This window comes from Megalobrama amblycephala, linkage group LG4 (genome assembly GCF_018812025.1).
Source record: "Megalobrama amblycephala isolate DHTTF-2021 linkage group LG4, ASM1881202v1, whole genome shotgun sequence".
NCBI lineage: Eukaryota > Metazoa > Chordata > Actinopteri > Cypriniformes > Xenocyprididae > Megalobrama > Megalobrama amblycephala.
In genome coordinates this window covers 24,576,774-24,594,676 of record NC_063047.1, presented here as the reverse complement: position 1 = coordinate 24,594,676, position 17,903 = coordinate 24,576,774, and the positions used below count along the sequence as shown (strand labels likewise).

At 45.5% G+C, this 17,903-nt stretch overlaps 2 protein-coding genes and 1 long non-coding RNA gene across 3 annotated transcripts; 1 reads left to right on the top strand and 2 right to left on the bottom strand.

Annotated features, from left to right (window-relative positions):
* Positions 1–1,739: 1,739 nt before the first annotated feature.
* On the bottom strand, positions 1,740–3,365 carry LOC125266103. Its single transcript, XR_007184435.1, has 3 exons — positions 2,625–3,365; positions 2,461–2,525; positions 1,740–1,988 (listed from the first exon to the last, which is right to left on the bottom strand). It is a non-coding gene; the product is annotated as an uncharacterized LOC125266103 (long non-coding RNA).
* A 323-nt stretch (positions 3,366–3,688) lies between these two features.
* Positions 3,689–9,571, top strand: LOC125266167 (cell wall adhesin EAP1-like; the record flags this gene model as incomplete). Its single annotated transcript, XM_048186620.1, has 3 exons — positions 3,689–3,904; positions 7,841–8,296; positions 8,612–9,571. Coding segments are annotated over exons 1-3 (1,632 nt in total), but the record flags the coding sequence as incomplete, so codon positions are not given.
* Positions 9,572–15,200: 5,629 nt separating this feature from the next.
* On the bottom strand, positions 15,201–16,226 carry LOC125266102 (tyrosine-protein phosphatase non-receptor type substrate 1-like). The gene is made up of 2 exons (XM_048186567.1): positions 16,141–16,226; positions 15,201–15,986 (listed from the first exon to the last, which is right to left on the bottom strand). The coding sequence occupies exons 1-2, from the start codon at positions 16,163–16,165 to the stop codon at positions 15,565–15,567; spliced, it is 447 nt and encodes a 148-aa protein (XP_048042524.1). The 5' UTR covers positions 16,166–16,226; the 3' UTR covers positions 15,201–15,564.
* Positions 16,227–17,903: the final 1,677 nt, after the last annotated feature.

Here is a 17,903-nt window from a genome sequence, read left to right as displayed (position 1 = left end):
TTGACCCCCAAAGCATTGTGATGGAAACATTTGAAGCTGTAAATCTGATTAGGAGATAAACAGCTGAAATGGGGTCAGTGAAATGGGGTCTGCAAGTTGCATGCATCTGAAGTTTGACTACTTGCAAAAACAAAGATGTCAAATATTTTCCGCTTGATTTTCTGTGAATGCTTTTTAAGCCTTTTTTTTTTTTTTTTTTTTTTTTTTTGCTGATTAGTGCAGGTTTGATGGAAATGTGGCCGATGAACTTTTGATTGCTTACAATAAACAAACACTACTATGCTACAAACGCTATATGGGTAGGTATTGGTCATCATTTAAACTGCACTAATGAAAATGATTGTATTCGTTTGTAGCACTTGTATTCAATCATGTACAATGGATAAACAAAATTTATACACAAACATTGCTGTCTTTTAATTTCACCCAGGTTTATGTTATCTCTTCTATCGCTCCATGGTTTATTTCTCATATATAACAAAATAATATTATCAATGTCAATATTTTACCAAAACCAATATTTCCTGTCTACTCATTTATTTATTTGTTTGGTAACCATGAAAGCAAGGATAAAGTATAGTTTTTTTTTTGTTTTGTTTTTTGGACTAAATTTTAGGGTTTATTTAGCTATACAGTCAACTCCAGAATTATTGGCACCCTTGGTAAATATGAGCAAAGGTGGCTGTAAAAATAAATATGCATTGTTTATCATTTTGATCTTTCATTAAAAAAAATCACAAAATTTTAACCTATCATTGAAGTAAAACAGTTGAGAATGGAGGAAACTCACATATGAAATAAATGTTTTTGCATGTTGGCCACAATTATTGGCACCCCTAGAAATTCTCTGAAGTATATTCCCATTCATATTTACATTTTTTTTAGCACACCAGGCTGACTAGGAACATGAAATTGTCCAGCCATGACTTCTTGTTCCACAGAAGTATAAACATGAATGAAACACAAAGGCCAAATTCCCTTAATCATTCATCACAATGAGTAAAACCAAAGAATATAGTTCTGATGTGCAGCAAAACTTCACAAAATTTAGCTTCACAAAATAGAAAGTGGCTGTAAGAAAATAGCTAAAGCATTGAAAATCACCATTTCCACCATCAAGACAATAATTAAGAAGTTCCAATCAGCTAAAGATGCTACAAATCTGCCTGGAAGAGGACGCGTGTCTATATTGTCCTAATGCACGGTGAGGAGTAGAGTTTGAGTGGCCAAAGAATCTCAGCTGGAGAATTGCACAGATTAGTTGAGTCTCTGGGTCAGAAAACCTAAAAAAAATTATCCGATCTCCACAAGTTGTTCAGGAGGGTTTCAAGAAAAATCCTCCTCGCTCATCCAAAAACAAAATCCAGCATATTCCGTTGTCAGACAAGACTGGAATTCAAACTGGACTGGCTTCTATGGTCAGATGTAACTAAAAAACAGAGCTTGTTGACTCCAGGTCTTCATTCATCATATCTGTTATTCTGGGTCTTTAATTGTAAAATTCCCCTACAATTCTGTCTGAAGGAATGGTCTCTGATCTCTTGTCAGTTGATCTCCAAACTCATCAGGCATTATAGATGAAGACTCGGAGCTGTTATCTTGGGAAAAGGATGTTGCAATAATTGGGTGCCAAAAATTGTGAACTAGAGAAAAACATTTATTTCATAATGAGAATTTCCCTCCACTTTCCATTGTTTTATTTCAATGATAGGTTAGAATTTTGTGATTTTTTTTTTGAATGACATATCAAAAGGATCAACAATGAAGATTTAATTTCAAAGCCCTGTTTGATCATATTTAATAAGAGTGCCAATAATTCTGGAGTTGATTGTATGTCCAGCTGACTGTAAATTATCCTTCACCTAAGTATGCATTTTTACACTGTTGTACACACTGAAGTCAGAATTTGGTAATCGGTTGCTCTTTGTCCGTTGGTTTCCTCGTTTGGGGATGTTCAGTGATGCATAACAAACTTCTTTATGGACATCCTGTGGAAACATTTTATTGTTTTTTAGTGGTATATTTTTAGTAGTATAATAATTTTGTGATTGTAAAACAATGTCTTATTGGTTCAGGATAATGTTTAATTAGTATTATTAGAAAAGAAAGAAAGAAAGAAAGAAAGAAAGAAAGAAAGAAAGAAAGAAAGAAAGAAATTTGATGCATGCCACAATTTTGATTTGCCATAAAATACACCAAAATTATTTATTAAATAATTATTTATTAAAATTATTATTTATTTATTTTTAGTTTGATTCTTTTTTTTTCTTTTAAAACTTTAACAGAAGAAGGAGACTAATATATTGTGCTAATTCATTATTATAGCATTTTTGTTTTTCTTTTGTGGTTTTGATAACATAATTAAAATTCAATATTCAACTATTGTAAACAGGTTTCGGACTCATATCTTAGCACTTTTCTGCATATGGGCAGCTGTTTTAAACTTAAAAATGAGCTTACCTCTTCTTGGCTCAACTGTCTTTGCATCTCAGAGCTGCTTTGTTGACCTTCCGAGTCCTTCAGCACTGTGAATAGCACAGTCAGAGGTACATATATGACTTTATAACTCTAAACATTAACTCTAATCTTGATGGTTGAAACATAAAATACTGTCCTGATCTCACCTGTCTTGTGGCAGCAGCTGTAGCCACAAACAAAAGCCAAAATGGCAGACAGAAGAGAAGACGCGGGACACACTGTTTGAAGTATCAGCCAGCACTGCCAGCAGTCATAGATAGGAGGGCTTTCTGAGTCACACACAAGCTCAGGGGGGCTTTCTGAGAAGATTGATGAGAATAACTGATGAATTGATGAATGAAGAAGACTGATGAATTAATTAATGGCCATTACCTTTTAGGTTACTTTTAGTTTGTTTCTCAATTGTGCCAATTCACCTACTTTTATGCCCTAAAAGTATGTACTGTTTTTGTGAAGAAAAAGGACATACTTTTGAGTGTGTAGCAGAAAAATAAGCAAGCTTTGGGACATATACTTTGTCATAATTGCGTCTCGAACAGACAGAAACTGTAACCGTTTAAACTGCCCTGTCAATCATCTTGTCACAGTTAAAATCCTCCACATTCAATTAAATTTAATTTCCTACCATTTCGGAGAGAAATGTAGCCGCACGTTGATCTGCCAGTCATGGGTCTTTCATGCGGAGAACTCTCCTCATGTTGGCATAATGATGCTCTTAAAAGTTAATGATCAAACGCATCATTATAAAAGTACACAATGCTGTTGCAGATGAAATATGATGTGGATAACATTTAATATTTTTTCGTCAGGTTAGATATTGATTATTAATGTCACGATCACCTGTGAGAGTGCCTTCAGCCTCTAGAGGGCACTCCTTCCCGGACTCATTGTTTCACTCATTTCATGAACTACATTTCCCATATACACTCCCTGGACTAATTACCATTCATCATTGCACCCAGCTGTTTTGTGTTTGTTAATTAGTGTTTGTCTATTTAATCTCAGTTGTGTCTGTCCCTGGTTGTGGTTCGTTGTATTTGTTACGTGCACTGTTTATATCTCTGGCTTGTTGTTTTGTGGACTGATTACCTGGATTTTGACCTCTTGCCTGCCTTGGATTACGTTTCTGGACTCCCCAATAAATACTTATGCTGCACTTGGATCTGTTACATCTTGTTCTTGTGCACCCGTGACAGAACGAACCACCACTATGCAAGGATCCAGCAGCAGGAGACTCCGGTCATCAGTGGGGGCTGAGGAGGCTCAGGCCCTTTTGGCGACTCTCCGCCAGAGGAGAATGGGAGTGCGGGCATTCGTCCAGAAGTTCTGGTCACGGGCGGAGGGGTATGGTCTCTCTGATACGGTCCTCAAAGACACTATTAATAACTGTCTGGATAGACCTCTGCCGCAGTGGGAGATGGAGCTGGTAAGGGGGTTAAACTTTTGGAATTTCTCCAATTACCTGCATCTGCGTGGGAATGGGCCGCTTCGACTACCTCCAGCACCCGCTCCAGCCCGTGTGCCCGCTCCAGCCAGTGAGTCCACTCCAGAGCCCGCTCCAGCCAGTGAGTCCACTCCAGAGCCCGTTCCAGCCAGTGAGTCCACTCCAGAGCCCGCTCCAGCCAGTGAGTCCACTCCAGAGCCCGCTCCAGCCAGTGAGTCCACTCCAGAGCCCGCTCCAGCCAGTGAGTCCACTCCAGAGCCCGCTCCAGCCAGTGAGTCCACTCCAGAGCCCGCTCCAGCCAGTGAGTCCACTCCAGAGCCCGCTCCAGCCAGTGAGTCCACTCCAGAGCCCGCTCCAGCCAGTGAGTCCACTCCAGAGCCCGCTCCAGCCAGTGAGTCCACTCCAGAGCCCGCTCCAGCCAGTGAGTCCACTCCAGAGCCCGCTCCAGCCAGTGAGTCCACTCCAGAGCCCGCTCCAGCCAGTGAGTCCACTCCAGAGCCCGCTCCAGCCAGTGAGTCCACTCCAGTCTCGCATGCTCTCCCTGTCAGTCCCGTGATGGCCAGGAGGGCTGTCTTCACTTTTTATATTTTGGCTGTCTTGCGTGCCTGGAGGATGCACTCAGAACAGCCCGAGCCCGCTTCAGCCAGTGAGTCCACTCCAGCCAGTGAGTCCACTCCAGCCAGTGAGTCCACTCCAGCCAGTGAGTCCACTCCAGCCAGTGAGTCCACTCCAGCCAGTGAGTCCACTCCAGCCAGTGAGTCCACTCCAGCCAGTGAGTCCACTCCAGCCAGTGAGTCCACTCCAGCCAGTGAGTCCACTCCAGCCAGTGAGTCCACTCCAGCCAGTGAGTCCACTCCAGCCAGTGAGTCCACTCCAGCCAGTGAGTCCACTCCAGCCAGTGAGTCCACTCCAGCCAGTGAGTCCACTCCAGCCAGTGAGTCCACTCCAGCCAGTGAGTCCACTCCAGCCAGTGAGTCCACTCCAGCCAGTGAGTCCACTCCAGCCAGTGAGTCCACTCCAGCCAGTGAGTCCACTCCAGCCAGTGAGTCCACTCCAGCCAGTGAGTCCACTCCAGCCAGTGAGTCCACTCCAGCCAGTGAGTCCACTCCAGCCAGTGAGTCCACTCCAGCCAGTGAGTCCACTCCAGCCAGTGAGTCCACTCCAGCCAGTGAGTCCACTCCAGCGCCCGCTTCAGTCAGTGAGTCCATTCCAGAGCCCGCTTCAGTCAGTGAGTCCATTCCAGAGCCCGCTTCAGTCAGTGAGTCCATTCCAGAGCCCGCTTCAGTCAGTGAGTCCATTCCAGAGCCCGCTTCAGCCAGTGAGTCCACTCCAGCCAGTGAGTCCACTCCAGCCAGTGAGTCCACTCCAGCCAGTGAGTCCACTCCAGCCAGTGAGTCCACTCCAGCCAGTGAGTCCACTCCAGCGCCCGCTTCAGTCAGTGAGTCCATTCCAGAGCCCGCTTCAGTCAGTGAGTCCATTCCAGAGCCCGCTTCAGTCAGTGAGTCCATTCCAGAGCCCGCTTCAGTCAGTGAGTCCATTCCAGAGCCCGCTTCAGTCAGTGAGTCCATTCCAGAGCCCGCTTCAGTCAGTGAGTCCGCTCCAGCCAGTGAGTCCGCTCCAGCCAGTGAGTCCGCTCCAGCCAGTGAGTCCGCTCCAGCCAGTGAGTCCACTCCAGCCAGTGAGTCCACTCCAGCCAGTGAGTCCACTCCAGCCAGTGAGTCCACTCCAGCCAGTGAGTCCACTCCAGCCAGTGAGTCCACTCCAGCCAGTGAGTCCACTCCAGCCAGTGAGTCCACTCCAGCCAGTGAGTCCACTCCAGCCAGTGAGTCCACTCCAGCCAGTGAGTCCACTCCAGCCAGTGAGTCCACTCCAGCCAGTGAGTCCACTCCAGCCAGTGAGTCCACTCCAGCCAGTGAGTCCACTCCAGCCAGTGAGTCCACTCCAGCCAGTGAGTCCACTCCAGCCAGTGAGTCCACTCCAGCCAGTGAGTCCACTCCAGCCAGTGAGTCCACTCCAGCCAGTGAGTCCACTCCAGCCAGTGAGTCCACTCCAGCCAGTGAGTCCACTCCAGCCAGTGAGTCCACTCCAGCCAGTGAGTCCACTCCAGCCAGTGAGTCCACTCCAGCCAGTGAGTCCACTCCAGCCAGTGAGTCCACTCCAGCCAGTGAGTCCACTCCAGCCAGTGAGTCCACTCCAGCCAGTGAGTCCACTCCAGCCAGTGAGTCCACTCCAGCCAGTGAGTCCACTCCAGCCAGTGAGTCCACTCCAGCCAGTGAGTCCACTCCAGCCAGTGAGTCCACTCCAGCCAGTGAGTCCACTCCAGCCAGTGAGTCCACTCCAGCCAGTGAGTCCACTCCAGCCAGTGAGTCCACTCCAGCCAGTGAGTCCACTCCAGCCAGTGAGTCCACTCCAGCCAGTGAGTCCACTCCAGCCAGTGAGTCCACTCCAGCCAGTGAGTCCACTCCAGCCAGTGAGTCCACTCCAGCCAGTGAGTCCACTCCAGCCAGTGAGTCCACTCCAGCCAGTGAGTCCACTCCAGCCAGTGAGTCCACTCCAGCCAGTGAGTCCACTCCAGCGCCCGCTTCAGTCAGTGAGTCCATTCCAGCGCCCGCTTCAGTCAGTGAGTCCATTCCAGAGCCCGCTTCAGTCAGTGAGTCCATTCCAGAGCCCGCTTCAGTCAGTGAGTCCGCTCCAGCCAGTGAGTCCACTCCAGCCAGTGAGTCCGCTCCAGCCAGTGAGTCCACTCCAGCCAGTGAGTCCGCTCCAGCCAGTGAGTCCACTCCAGCCAGTGAGTCCACTCCAGCCAGTGAGTCCACTCCAGCGCCCGCTTCAGTCAGTGAGTCCATTCCAGAGCCCGCTTCAGTCAGTGAGTCCATTCCAGAGCCCGCTTCAGTCAGTGAGTCCGCTCCAGCCAGTGAGTCCACTCCAGCCAGTGAGTCCACTCCAGCCAGTGAGTCCACTCCAGCGCCCGCTTCAGTCAGTGAGTCCATTCCAGCGCCCGCTTCAGTCAGTGAGTCCATTCCAGAGCCCGCTTCAGTCAGTGAGTCCATTCCAGAGCCCGCTTCAGTCAGTGAGTCCGCTCCAGCCAGTGAGTCCACTCCAGCCAGTGAGTCCACTCCAGCCAGTGAGTCCACTCCAGCGCCCGCTTCAGTCAGTGAGTCCATTCCAGAGCCCGCTTCAGTCAGTGAGTCCATTCCAGAGCCCGCTTCAGTCAGTGAGTCCATTCCAGAGCCCGCTTCAGTCAGTGAGTCCGCTCCAGCCAGTGAGTCCGCTCCAGCCAGTGAGTCCGCTCCAGCCAGTGAGTCCGCTCCAGCCAGTGAGTCCGCTCCAGCCAGTGAGTCCGCTCCAGCCAGTGAGTCCGCTCCAGCCAGTGAGTCCGCTCCAGCCAGTGAGTCCACTCCAGCCAGTGAGTCCACTCCAGCCAGTGAGTCCACTCCAGCCAGTGAGTCCACTCCAGCCAGTGAGTCCACTCCAGCGCCCGCTTCAGTCAGTGAGTCCATTCCAGAGCCCGCTTCAGTCAGTGAGTCCGCTCCAGCCAGTGAGTCCACTCCAGCGCCCGCTTCAGTCAGTGAGTCCATTCCAGAGCCCGCTTCAGTCAGTGAGTCCGCTCCAGCCAGTGAGTCCACTCCAGCGCCCGCTTCAGTCAGTGAGTCCATTCCAGAGCCCGCTTCAGTCAGTGAGTCCATTCCAGAGCCCGCTTCAGTCAGTGAGTCCGCTCCAGCCAGTGAGTCCACTCCAGCGCCCGCTTCAGTCAGTGAGTCCATTCCAGAGCCCGCTTCAGTCAGTGAGTCCATTCCAGAGCCCGCTTCAGTCAGTGAGTCCGCTCCAGCCAGTGAGTCCACTCCAGCCAGTGAGTCCACTCCAGCCAGTGAGTCCACTCCAGCGCCCGCTTCAGTCAGTGAGTCCATTCCAGAGCCCGCTTCAGTCAGTGAGTCCATTCCAGAGCCCGCTTCAGTCAGTGAGTCCATTCCAGAGCCCGCTTCAGTCAGTGAGTCCGCTCCAGCCAGTGAGTCCGCTCCAGCCAGTGAGTCCGCTCCAGCCAGTGAGTCCGCTCCAGCCAGTGAGTCCGCTCCAGCCAGTGAGTCCGCTCCAGCCAGTGAGTCCGCTCCAGCCAGTGAGTCCACTCCAGCCAGTGAGTCCACTCCAGCCAGTGAGTCCACTCCAGCCAGTGAGTCCACTCCAGCCAGTGAGTCCACTCCAGCGCCCGCTTCAGTCAGTGAGTCCATTCCAGAGCCCGCTTCAGTCAGTGAGTCCATTCCAGAGCCCGCTTCAGTCAGTGAGTCCGCTCCAGCCAGTGAGTCCACTCCAGCGCCCGCTTCAGTCAGTGAGTCCATTCCAGAGCCCGCTTCAGTCAGTGAGTCCATTCCAGAGCCCGCTTCAGTCAGTGAGTCCATTCCAGAGCCCGCTTCAGTCAGTGAGTCCATTCCAGAGCCCGCTTCAGTCAGTGAGTCCATTCCAGAGCCCGCTTCAGTCAGTGAGTCCGCTCCAGCCAGTGAGTCCGCTCCAGCCAGTGAGTCCGCTCCAGCCAGTGAGTCCGCTCCAGCCAGTGAGTCCACTCCAGCCAGTGAGTCCACTCCAGCCAGTGAGTCCACTCCAGCCAGTGAGTCCACTCCAGCCAGTGAGTCCACTCCAGCCAGTGAGTCCACTCCAGCCAGTGAGTCCACTCCAGCCAGTGAGTCCACTCCAGCCAGTGAGTCCACTCCAGCCAGTGAGTCCACTCCAGCCAGTGAGTCCACTCCAGCCAGTGAGTCCACTCCAGCCAGTGAGTCCACTCCAGCCAGTGAGTCCACTCCAGCCAGTGAGTCCACTCCAGCGCCCGCTTCAGTCAGTGAGTCCATTCCAGCGCCCGCTTCAGTCAGTGAGTCCATTCCAGAGCCCGCTTCAGTCAGTGAGTCCATTCCAGAGCCCGCTTCAGTCAGTGAGTCCATTCCAGAGCCCGCTTCAGTCAGTGAGTCCATTCCAGAGCCCGCTTCAGTCAGTGAGTCCGCTCCAGCCAGTGAGTCCGCTCCAGCCAGTGAGTCCGCTCCAGCCAGTGAGTCCACTCCAGCCAGTGAGTCCACTCCAGCCAGTGAGTCCACTCCAGCCAGTGAGTCCACTCCAGCCAGTGAGTCCACTCCAGCCAGTGAGTCCACTCCAGCCAGTGAGTCCACTCCAGCCAGTGAGTCCACTCCAGCCAGTGAGTCCACTCCAGCCAGTGAGTCCACTCCAGCCAGTGAGTCCACTCCAGCCAGTGAGTCCACTCCAGCGCCCGCTTCAGTCAGTGAGTCCATTCCAGAGCCCGCTTCAGTCAGTGAGTCCATTCCAGAGCCCGCTTCAGTCAGTGAGTCCATTCCAGAGCCCGCTTCAGTCAGTGAGTCCATTCCAGAGCCCGCTCCAGCCAGTGAGTCCACTCCAGCCAGTGAGTCCACTCCAGCCAGTGAGTCCACTCCAGCCAGTGAGTCCACTCCAGCCAGTGAGTCCACTCCAGCCAGTGAGTCCACTCCAGCCAGTGAGTCCACTCCAGCCAGTGAGTCCACTCCAGCCAGTGAGTCCACTCCAGCCAGTGAGTCCACTCCAGCCAGTGAGTCCACTCCAGCCAGTGAGTCCACTCCAGCCAGTGAGTCCACTCCAGCCAGTGAGTCCACTCCAGCCAGTGAGTCCACTCCAGCCAGTGAGTCCACTCCAGCCAGTGAGTCCACTCCAGCCAGTGAGTCCACTCCAGCGCCCGCTTCAGTCAGTGAGTCCATTCCAGAGCCCGCTTCAGTCAGTGAGTCCATTCCAGAGCCCGCTTCAGTCAGTGAGTCCATTCCAGCGCCCGCTTCAGTCAGTGAGTCCATTCCAGAGCCCGCTTCAGTCAGTGAGTCCATTCCAGAGCCCGCTTCAGTCAGTGAGTCCGCTCCAGCCAGTGAGTCCACTCCAGAGCCCGCTCCAGCCAGTGAGTCCACTCCAGAGCCCGCTCCAGTCAGTGAGTCCACTCCAGAGCCCGCTCCAGCCAGTGAGTCCGCTCCAGCCAGTGAGTCCGCTCCAGCCAGTGAGTCCGCTCCAGCCAGTGGCTCTACTACTGAGCCCGCTCCAGCCAGTGGCTCTACTACTGAGCCCGCTCCAGCCAGTGGCTCTACTACTGAGCCCGCTCCAGCCAGTGAGTCCACTACAGAGCCCGCTCCAGCCAGTGAGTCCACTCCAGAGCCCGCTCCAGCCAGTGAGTCTACTACAGAGCCCGCTCCAGCCAGTGAGTCTACTACAGAGCCCGCTCCAGCCAGTGAGTCTACTACAGAGCCCGCTCCAGCCAGTGAGTCTACTACAGAGCACGCTGCCGTCCCAGAGCAGCCCCAGCTTGAGCACGCTGCCGTCCCAGAGCAGCCCCAGCCTGGGCACGCTGCCGTCCCAGAGCAGCCCCAGCCTGGGCACGCTGCCGTCCCAGAGCAGCCCCAGTCTGAGCCCGCTGCCGTCCCTGAGTCCTCCGCTCTCCCTGATACGGCCACGGAGACCGTTACCGAGCTGTCCGCTCCCCTTGATACGGCCACGGAGGCCGTCACCGAGCTGTCCGCTCTCTCTGATACGGCCACGGAGGCCGTCACCGAGCTGTCCGCTCTCCCTGATATGGCCATGAAGCACCCTTGGCCTACTGCCCTGCCGCCGTCCAAGCCTTCTGCTCTGCCGCCACCGCCCAGATCTTCTGTCCTGCCGCCGTCAACCAAGCCGTCTGTCCTGCCACCGTCGTCCAGGCTTCCTGCCCTGCTGCCACTGCCCCGGCCGTTGGAACCGTTGGAACCCGCCTGGTCAGTTCCGCCAGCACCGCCCTGGCACTCAGCCAGGATTCCAGAGGCGCTGGCACCAGCCTGGTCAGTTCCTCCAGCACCACCCTGGCACCCAGCCAGGACTCTAGAACCGCTGGAACCAGCCTGGTCAGTTCCTCCAGCACCACCCTGGCTATCAGTTGGGGACCCTGGATCTGGCCCACCATCCCTCCCCCTGATCCTCCTCCTGTCCACCTCCCTCCTGAGTTTTTTTTTTTTGTTGTGTTTTTGTTTTTTGTCTGGTGGAGCGTCTGGTAGCCGCTCCTTTGAGGGGGGGTAATGTCACGATCACCTGTGAGAGTGCCTTCAGCCTCTAGAGGGCACTCCTTCCCGGACTCATTGTTTCACTCATTTCATGAACTACATTTCCCATATACACTCCCTGGACTAATTACCATTCATCATTGCACCCAGCTGTTTTGTGTTTGTTAATTAGTGTTTGTCTATTTAATCTCAGTTGTGTCTGTCCCTGGTTGTGGTTCGTTGTATTTGTTACGTGCACTGTTTATATCTCTGGCTTGTTGTTTTGTGGACTGATTACCTGGATTTTGACCTCTTGCCTGCCTTGGATTACGTTTCTGGACTCCCCAATAAATACTTATGCTGCACTTGGATCTGTTACATCTTGTTCTTGTGCACCCGTGACAATTAATCACTCAAACCCCTTTATCTTAACCGCTCAGCTTAAAGGGTTAGTTCACCCAAAAATGAAAATTAATCATTAATCATATGTCATTAATTACTCACCCTCATGTCGTTCCACACCCGTAAGACCTTCGTTCATCTTCAGAACACAAAGTAAGATATTTTTGATAACATCCGATGGCTCAGTGAGGCCTCTCAGAAAGCTACTAAAGACATATTTAAAACAGTCCATGTGAATACAGTGGTTCAATCTTAATGTTATGAAGTGACGAGAATACTTTTTGTGCACCAAAAAATAAATAAATAATAATAATAATAATAAAAGACTTTTCAACAATATCTAGTGAAGGAATTTCAAAACACTGCTTCTTGAAGCTTTACAAATCTTGTTTCGAATCAGTGGTTCGGATTGCGTATCAAACTGCCAAAGTCACGTGAACTATTGAAATTTCAAAAACACTTATGATGTAAGGAAGCCTCGTTTACTGAAATCACGTGACTTTGGTGCTCCGAACCACTGAATCAAAACAAAAGATTCGTAAAGCTTCGAAGCAGTGTTTTGAAATCACCCATCACTAGATATTGTTGAAAAGTTGTTATTTTTATTAATTTTTTTTGGCACACATAAAGTATTCTTGTCGCTTTATAACATTAAAGGGATAGTTCACCCAAAAATGAAAATTTGATGTTTATCTGCTTACCCCCAGAGCATCCAAGATGTAGGTGACTTTGTTTCTTCAGTTGAACGCAAATGCTGATTTTTAACTCCAACCGTTGCTGTCTGTCAGTCAAATAATGCTAGTGGATGGGAACTTCTACAATAAGAGTAAATAAAACTTGCTTAGACAAGTCCAAATTAAACCCTGCAGCTCGTGACGACACATTGATCTCCTAAGACAAGAAACGATCGGTTTGTGCGAGAAACCGAACAGTATTTATATCATTTTTTAATTTTTACCTCTAATACACCACTATGTCCAACTGCATTCATCACTTGATTCGTTTGGTCTGATCACTCTCTGACAACGGCAGTGATGTCTCGCTCTCATTGAAGTATATGCGCGAGACATCACTGCCGTTGTCAGAGTGCGATCAGACCAAACGAATCGAGTGATGAATGCAGTTGGACATAGTGGTGTATTAGAGGTAAAAAATGATATAAATACTGTTCGGTTTCTCACACAAACCGATCGTTTCGTGTCTTAAGACATCAATGTGTCGTCACGAGCCGCAGGGTTTAATTTGGATTTGTCTGTCATGTTTTATTTACTCTTATAGTCCAAGTTCCCGCTGACTTGCATTATACCCATGATTATACCACTGACAGACGGCAGCGGTTGCAGTTAAAAATCATCATTTGTGTTCTACTGAAGAAACAAAGACACCTACATCTTGGATGCGCTGGGGGTAAGCAGATAAACATCAAATTTTCATTTTTGGGTGAACTATCCCTTTAAGGTTGAACCACTGTAGTCACATTTCAAATATGTTTTTAGTAGCTTTCTGGGCATCTGAAAGTGTTAATTATCATGCTGGCAATAGAGGCCTCATTGGGCCATCAGATTTCATCAAAAATATCTTAATTTGTGTTCTGAAGATGAACAAAGGTCTTACAGGTGTAGAACGACATGAGAGTGAAATGACAGAATTGTCATTTTTGGGTGAACTAACCCTTTAACTGTCGGTCTCGCAAATCCATCATGTTTGTAGTTTTTTTTAACACTTTATATTCATGTTTGTAGTTTTAATCGAATCCTCGTCCACAGCGCAATGGGTTGTGGGCAATATTAGCTGTTAAGAGTGTGCGCGGATCTGCACTTTGTATTCTAACTGGAAAAAGTAGACCATCTGTGTATCTTTGGAATGCTCATTTCAACATACTACGATTTGGGACACACAAATTCTATTTTCGAATACTATTTAGGATGGATATGCGAATTGGGATGCAGCAATTGATTCCCTGGTTGTCATGTTTGCTAAGCATGATTTTATTGGTTGTCATAGTTATGGCTTGATTGATTTCACACACCTGTTCTTTATTGGTTCTCTCAGTATTGCCTTCTGTTCAGTTTACTCTTTGTCTAGTGTTAGTTTCGTTACATTTTTCTCTGACTGAAAATCTCCTTTTGATTTGTTTATTAAAGTACTGCTGCTATCTGATCTGTCACACTTTCTTTCATCTTCTTTGTGAACCTGATCTTTACACTATACAGCTAAAGTTATAAATAGTGTATATACACTCAGTGCAGAGGGGTTGCTGTCACGCAGTCTCAAACCTCCACTTGCTGTATATCTTTTTTTTTAATATTCCATTTCAGAACAGCACTTCATTTCCTGTCAAAACAGGATATGACCTACATTTATTGGAAAACAATATATTTAAATTGTTCCCCCATTCTAATGAATAATTCTTTGACCAACTCAAATAACTTAAGAGAACATACACTAAGTGGGTTTTTGTAGTACCTACACCTGCTTGGTAATAAATATTTGTATAATTTTGTATAAAAGTTCTGAGATGGTTTATCTCAGAACAGATAAACCCTGTTAAAACAGCTGTTTTAACAGGGTTGTGTATACTTTTTATATCCACTGTAGATAATTACATTATATATAAATAATTAATTATATTCCATTTTATTCTGTTGTTCTACATGTAAGCACACATGTATATTTTATTTTAAATTACTTTAAAGGTAGTTGTATATCACATTTTTTTTTTTTTTATGTATGTGGAACATAGAAAAAAAAATTGGTCCAGCTGCACATTAAGTGTCTTTATGTACTAACATTTAAATTAATCATCTGATGCTAAGCACTTATTGTCTACATAGCCAACATGTTTTTACTTTGTACTTATATTTTAAAAAAATACCTGCATGTAGCCTAATTACAGCTGTAATTCATTTCTGTAATTACATCTATAATTACACTGTTGACCAATCTGTTACACCTTAACCCAAACCATACCACCAAACCTGTCCCTCACATTTACATTAACATCCCACCTCAGTAGAAAATGCAACATGAACACAATTATACATTCTACAAATACATTATACCTAACGATTATTAATATTTTATATTATTTTTTTGATGTACGTCCATAGCAGTAAAAGACTTAATATAAAGTGTGAACAAATGAAGTTCAAATTCAAATGTAAGACACTGTATACACTGTAAAAAGATCCCAGTAAAATTTACGGTAAAAAAACGTCAGCTGTGGTTGCCAGAACTTTACCATACAAATTCAGGTAGCAATGTAAAAAAACCTTTATAATTGTACCTTTATAATACACTGACAGTCACCAAACACAGTAGTGATGAGAGTCACATGATGAATCAAAGTTCATCACAAGCAGATTTTCCACAAGCTGAGGAGGACAACACTAACATATAGAAGGTGCACACAGTGTCATTCACACACACACTAAACACCATCATGGTAACATGCATGAAATTTTAAAAATGCAATAAACATTAATTTAACAACATTAGATGTAACATAAAACCCTAATGTACATAACTGATTAGAAAAAAATGAGAAAAACTAAGAAGAAACAGGGTTATTTCAACGAAAATATATCAAATGTGAAGTGTCACGCAGGGAATTGTGGGAATGTCAATTTACGGGTTTTCACTCTAAATTTTACAATGAATTGTTATTTTTCACTTCCAAAAACTGTGAATTTAACGGTATTTTATCGTAAAATTACATTAAATGTACCGTTAGATCTATTACAGTTATTCAACGTATATAGTACGGAAACTTTCTGTAAACCAATTGACAGTTTTTCACCGCAGCATTTTTACAGTCTTTTACTGTTAAAATCACGGTCATTTTTTACAGTGTATCATTCATGCGTTGGGCAGGCAGTTTTATCCAAAGCGATTTACATTGCATTTAAGGTACACATTTTACCATTCATGCATTCTCTGGAAATCGAACCCATGACCTTAGTGATGCTAGCGCCAAGCTCTACTGTTTGAGGTAGAGCATGATCTCAGATCTCAGAAGTGCAAGAGATGGAAATGATAATACCATCTTTGCTGGCTAAAAAGTAATTATAAAGTAAACACATTTATTTAAGCATTTTAAACATTTCAAATTCTCACTTTTTAGGACCAAACTTCTTCTTTCAGTAGGCTATGTTAATTTTTTGCTTTAGTAGAATTATTCAGTGGTCCTTTTTATTTTTTTATTTATTTATTTATTTTTTTTTAACAATGTTTGCAGTGTGAAACAAGCTTACCAGGTGATCTGTATGTGAGATTTATGACAGTATCCCCAGTGTGGTACCAATCTTTCTCTAAGATTTTTCCCTCCTCTTCCATCGTCGTCTTCTCTACCCTTGAGCAATAGTAGAGACCAAGGTCTGCTTCAGTGATGTTCTCGATCACTAAGTCATAGGATTTTGAAGTATTGTTCCAGGACATAGAGAATCGAGGAATGGGTTCTAATAGGCTACTGTATGCAGAGATGATCAGAGGTTGTTGGATTTGTGGAGACCAGATCTTGACCCATCGAATTTCCTGTGCCATGATAAACTCGCAGTCACAGTGTAGGGTTGCATTATCTCCAAGCCTGACCACCACCTCCACCAGCTTTCCAGAGACCTCCCAATAGATGCAACTCAGTGCAACTAAATCCAAACAGAAATTATGGGTTACTCCAAAAAAAGGATTCAAATTTAAAATTGTAATTATTAAAAATTAAGGGTATAAATAATGTAGTCCTAATTTATTTATTTATTTATTTATTTATTTAAACATGAAATTTGAGGAGAAATCACTTACCAAGTGCAGCGATAGAAAGCTTCATGTTGGCCACATCTGAATGTTTGGTGTTTGAGGGTGAGGAGTGTGTAACTGTCAATGTGATTTCCGCCCACTGATCTCTGCATAGATAAAACTTTTACTGTAACTTTACATTTATTCTTAATTACGTTGAGGCTGTTTGCTGTTTATATATATATATATATATATATATATATATATATATATATATATATATATATATATATATATATATATATATAAGACCAGAGTATAGATTAAATATGTGCCTTGGAAAAGGCTAGCTGACTTTATTGTGCTTTGACTACAATGGGTAGTTCCAGTATTAACAACATCCATACATTTCTGCAGGCTGCATCTTACTCTGTCACTCTTTTCATAGCTTTTGCTGGCTCTGAAACACTCACTTGGTATTTCTCCTGCTCTTTGTCTAGCAAAAAAATATCACTCATCACTTAATAAAAGATAAAAAATTAAGGCCTGATTGTTTCAGGGGCCTTAGGTCTATTGACTTTGAATTTCTGTGTTACTTTTGCTATATTTTCACACTTAAAACAATGATTTGGTAATCCTCTTGTTCCACTGTACTCTGTTGTGCTAAGAAATAAGGTTTACTGACAGTTTTCTCCCAAGTGCTTCCATTGTTGTCGGAGTATATGAGTAATATATATATATATATATATATATATATATATATATATATATATATATATATATATATATATATATATATATATATATATATATATATATATGAAGGCCTATAAATATATATATGTTAATATATGTTAATAAAGTCAAATAATTAACAGTAAGCCTGCTCCGGACCAGGCTAGTTTCCAAGTATAAGTTGCCAGAGTAACTGAGTTTGAAATAATTTAAGTTTGTTTTATGAAACAGAATTTGCTGACAACAAGTCTGACTAAGTAAATTAAGCCTGGCTTGTTTTCTAATCTTGTTTTATGAAACAGCCCTCAGGTAGTTTTTGTTGCCGTTTTTGGAGCTTGTGGCGACTACAGAGACCGCGTTTTTTTTTACAGTGTGTTCAGGGGACAGGCAGCTAGCGGATAGTGAGGAGACGTTTGCTGTATGTGACAAAAATTTTTTGGCCTAAAAATGCGTGACATCGCTTAGAGCACCTTTAATATATAAATATGAGGCTGCAGACCTGGTTGGTTTGAAGATGGAGGGAGTCTGAGGGTGAAATTGGGTCAGTGGTTTGAATGGCATACATCTGTGGGCTAAGTCCAGTCATAGATACACAGATGACAAATATTTTCCATGTTTCTGTCTGATGCACAAAAAACAGTGATTGCTGATTTAAAAAATGATCAAATAAAACAGGCATCATCAACTGAAAGGGGGGAAAAAAACATATACATTTATATAGTTATATACATTTCTGTTTTATATATATATTAATATATATACACAAATATTAGTATAGTATTAGTATTTTATAGAGTGCAATAGATTTATCTGCTAAACATGCTGATTCTGATTAAACTACCTAAAACACAAGAAATTGCGACATCTAGAGGTTGCTGAAGGAGGTTCACGGGCAGCTGGATTCTCACTCAGACCACTAGAATTATATTTTCCCTCCAACTTTATCTGTATGACTTTCTTGTAATCACCCACCATTATGGTTGACTAACCTTTTTGAATACAAAACAAGTAACGTTAGGCCTAACAATCGTTAACGCTTAAATGCATAGAAAGTTTGCGGTGTCTATCCTCAACGTCAGAAAAAAATTAACAAA

Excerpts from the sequence above, each read along its gene's own strand:
- LOC125266102 (XM_048186567.1), bottom strand. The coding sequence starts at position 16,165 with ATGAAGCTTTCTATCGCTGCACTTG. Across the intron at positions 15,987-16,140 it reads GCTTTCTATCGCTGCACTTG|TTGCACTGAGTTGCATCTAT; the intron begins GTAAGTGATTTC and ends GTTTGGATTTAG.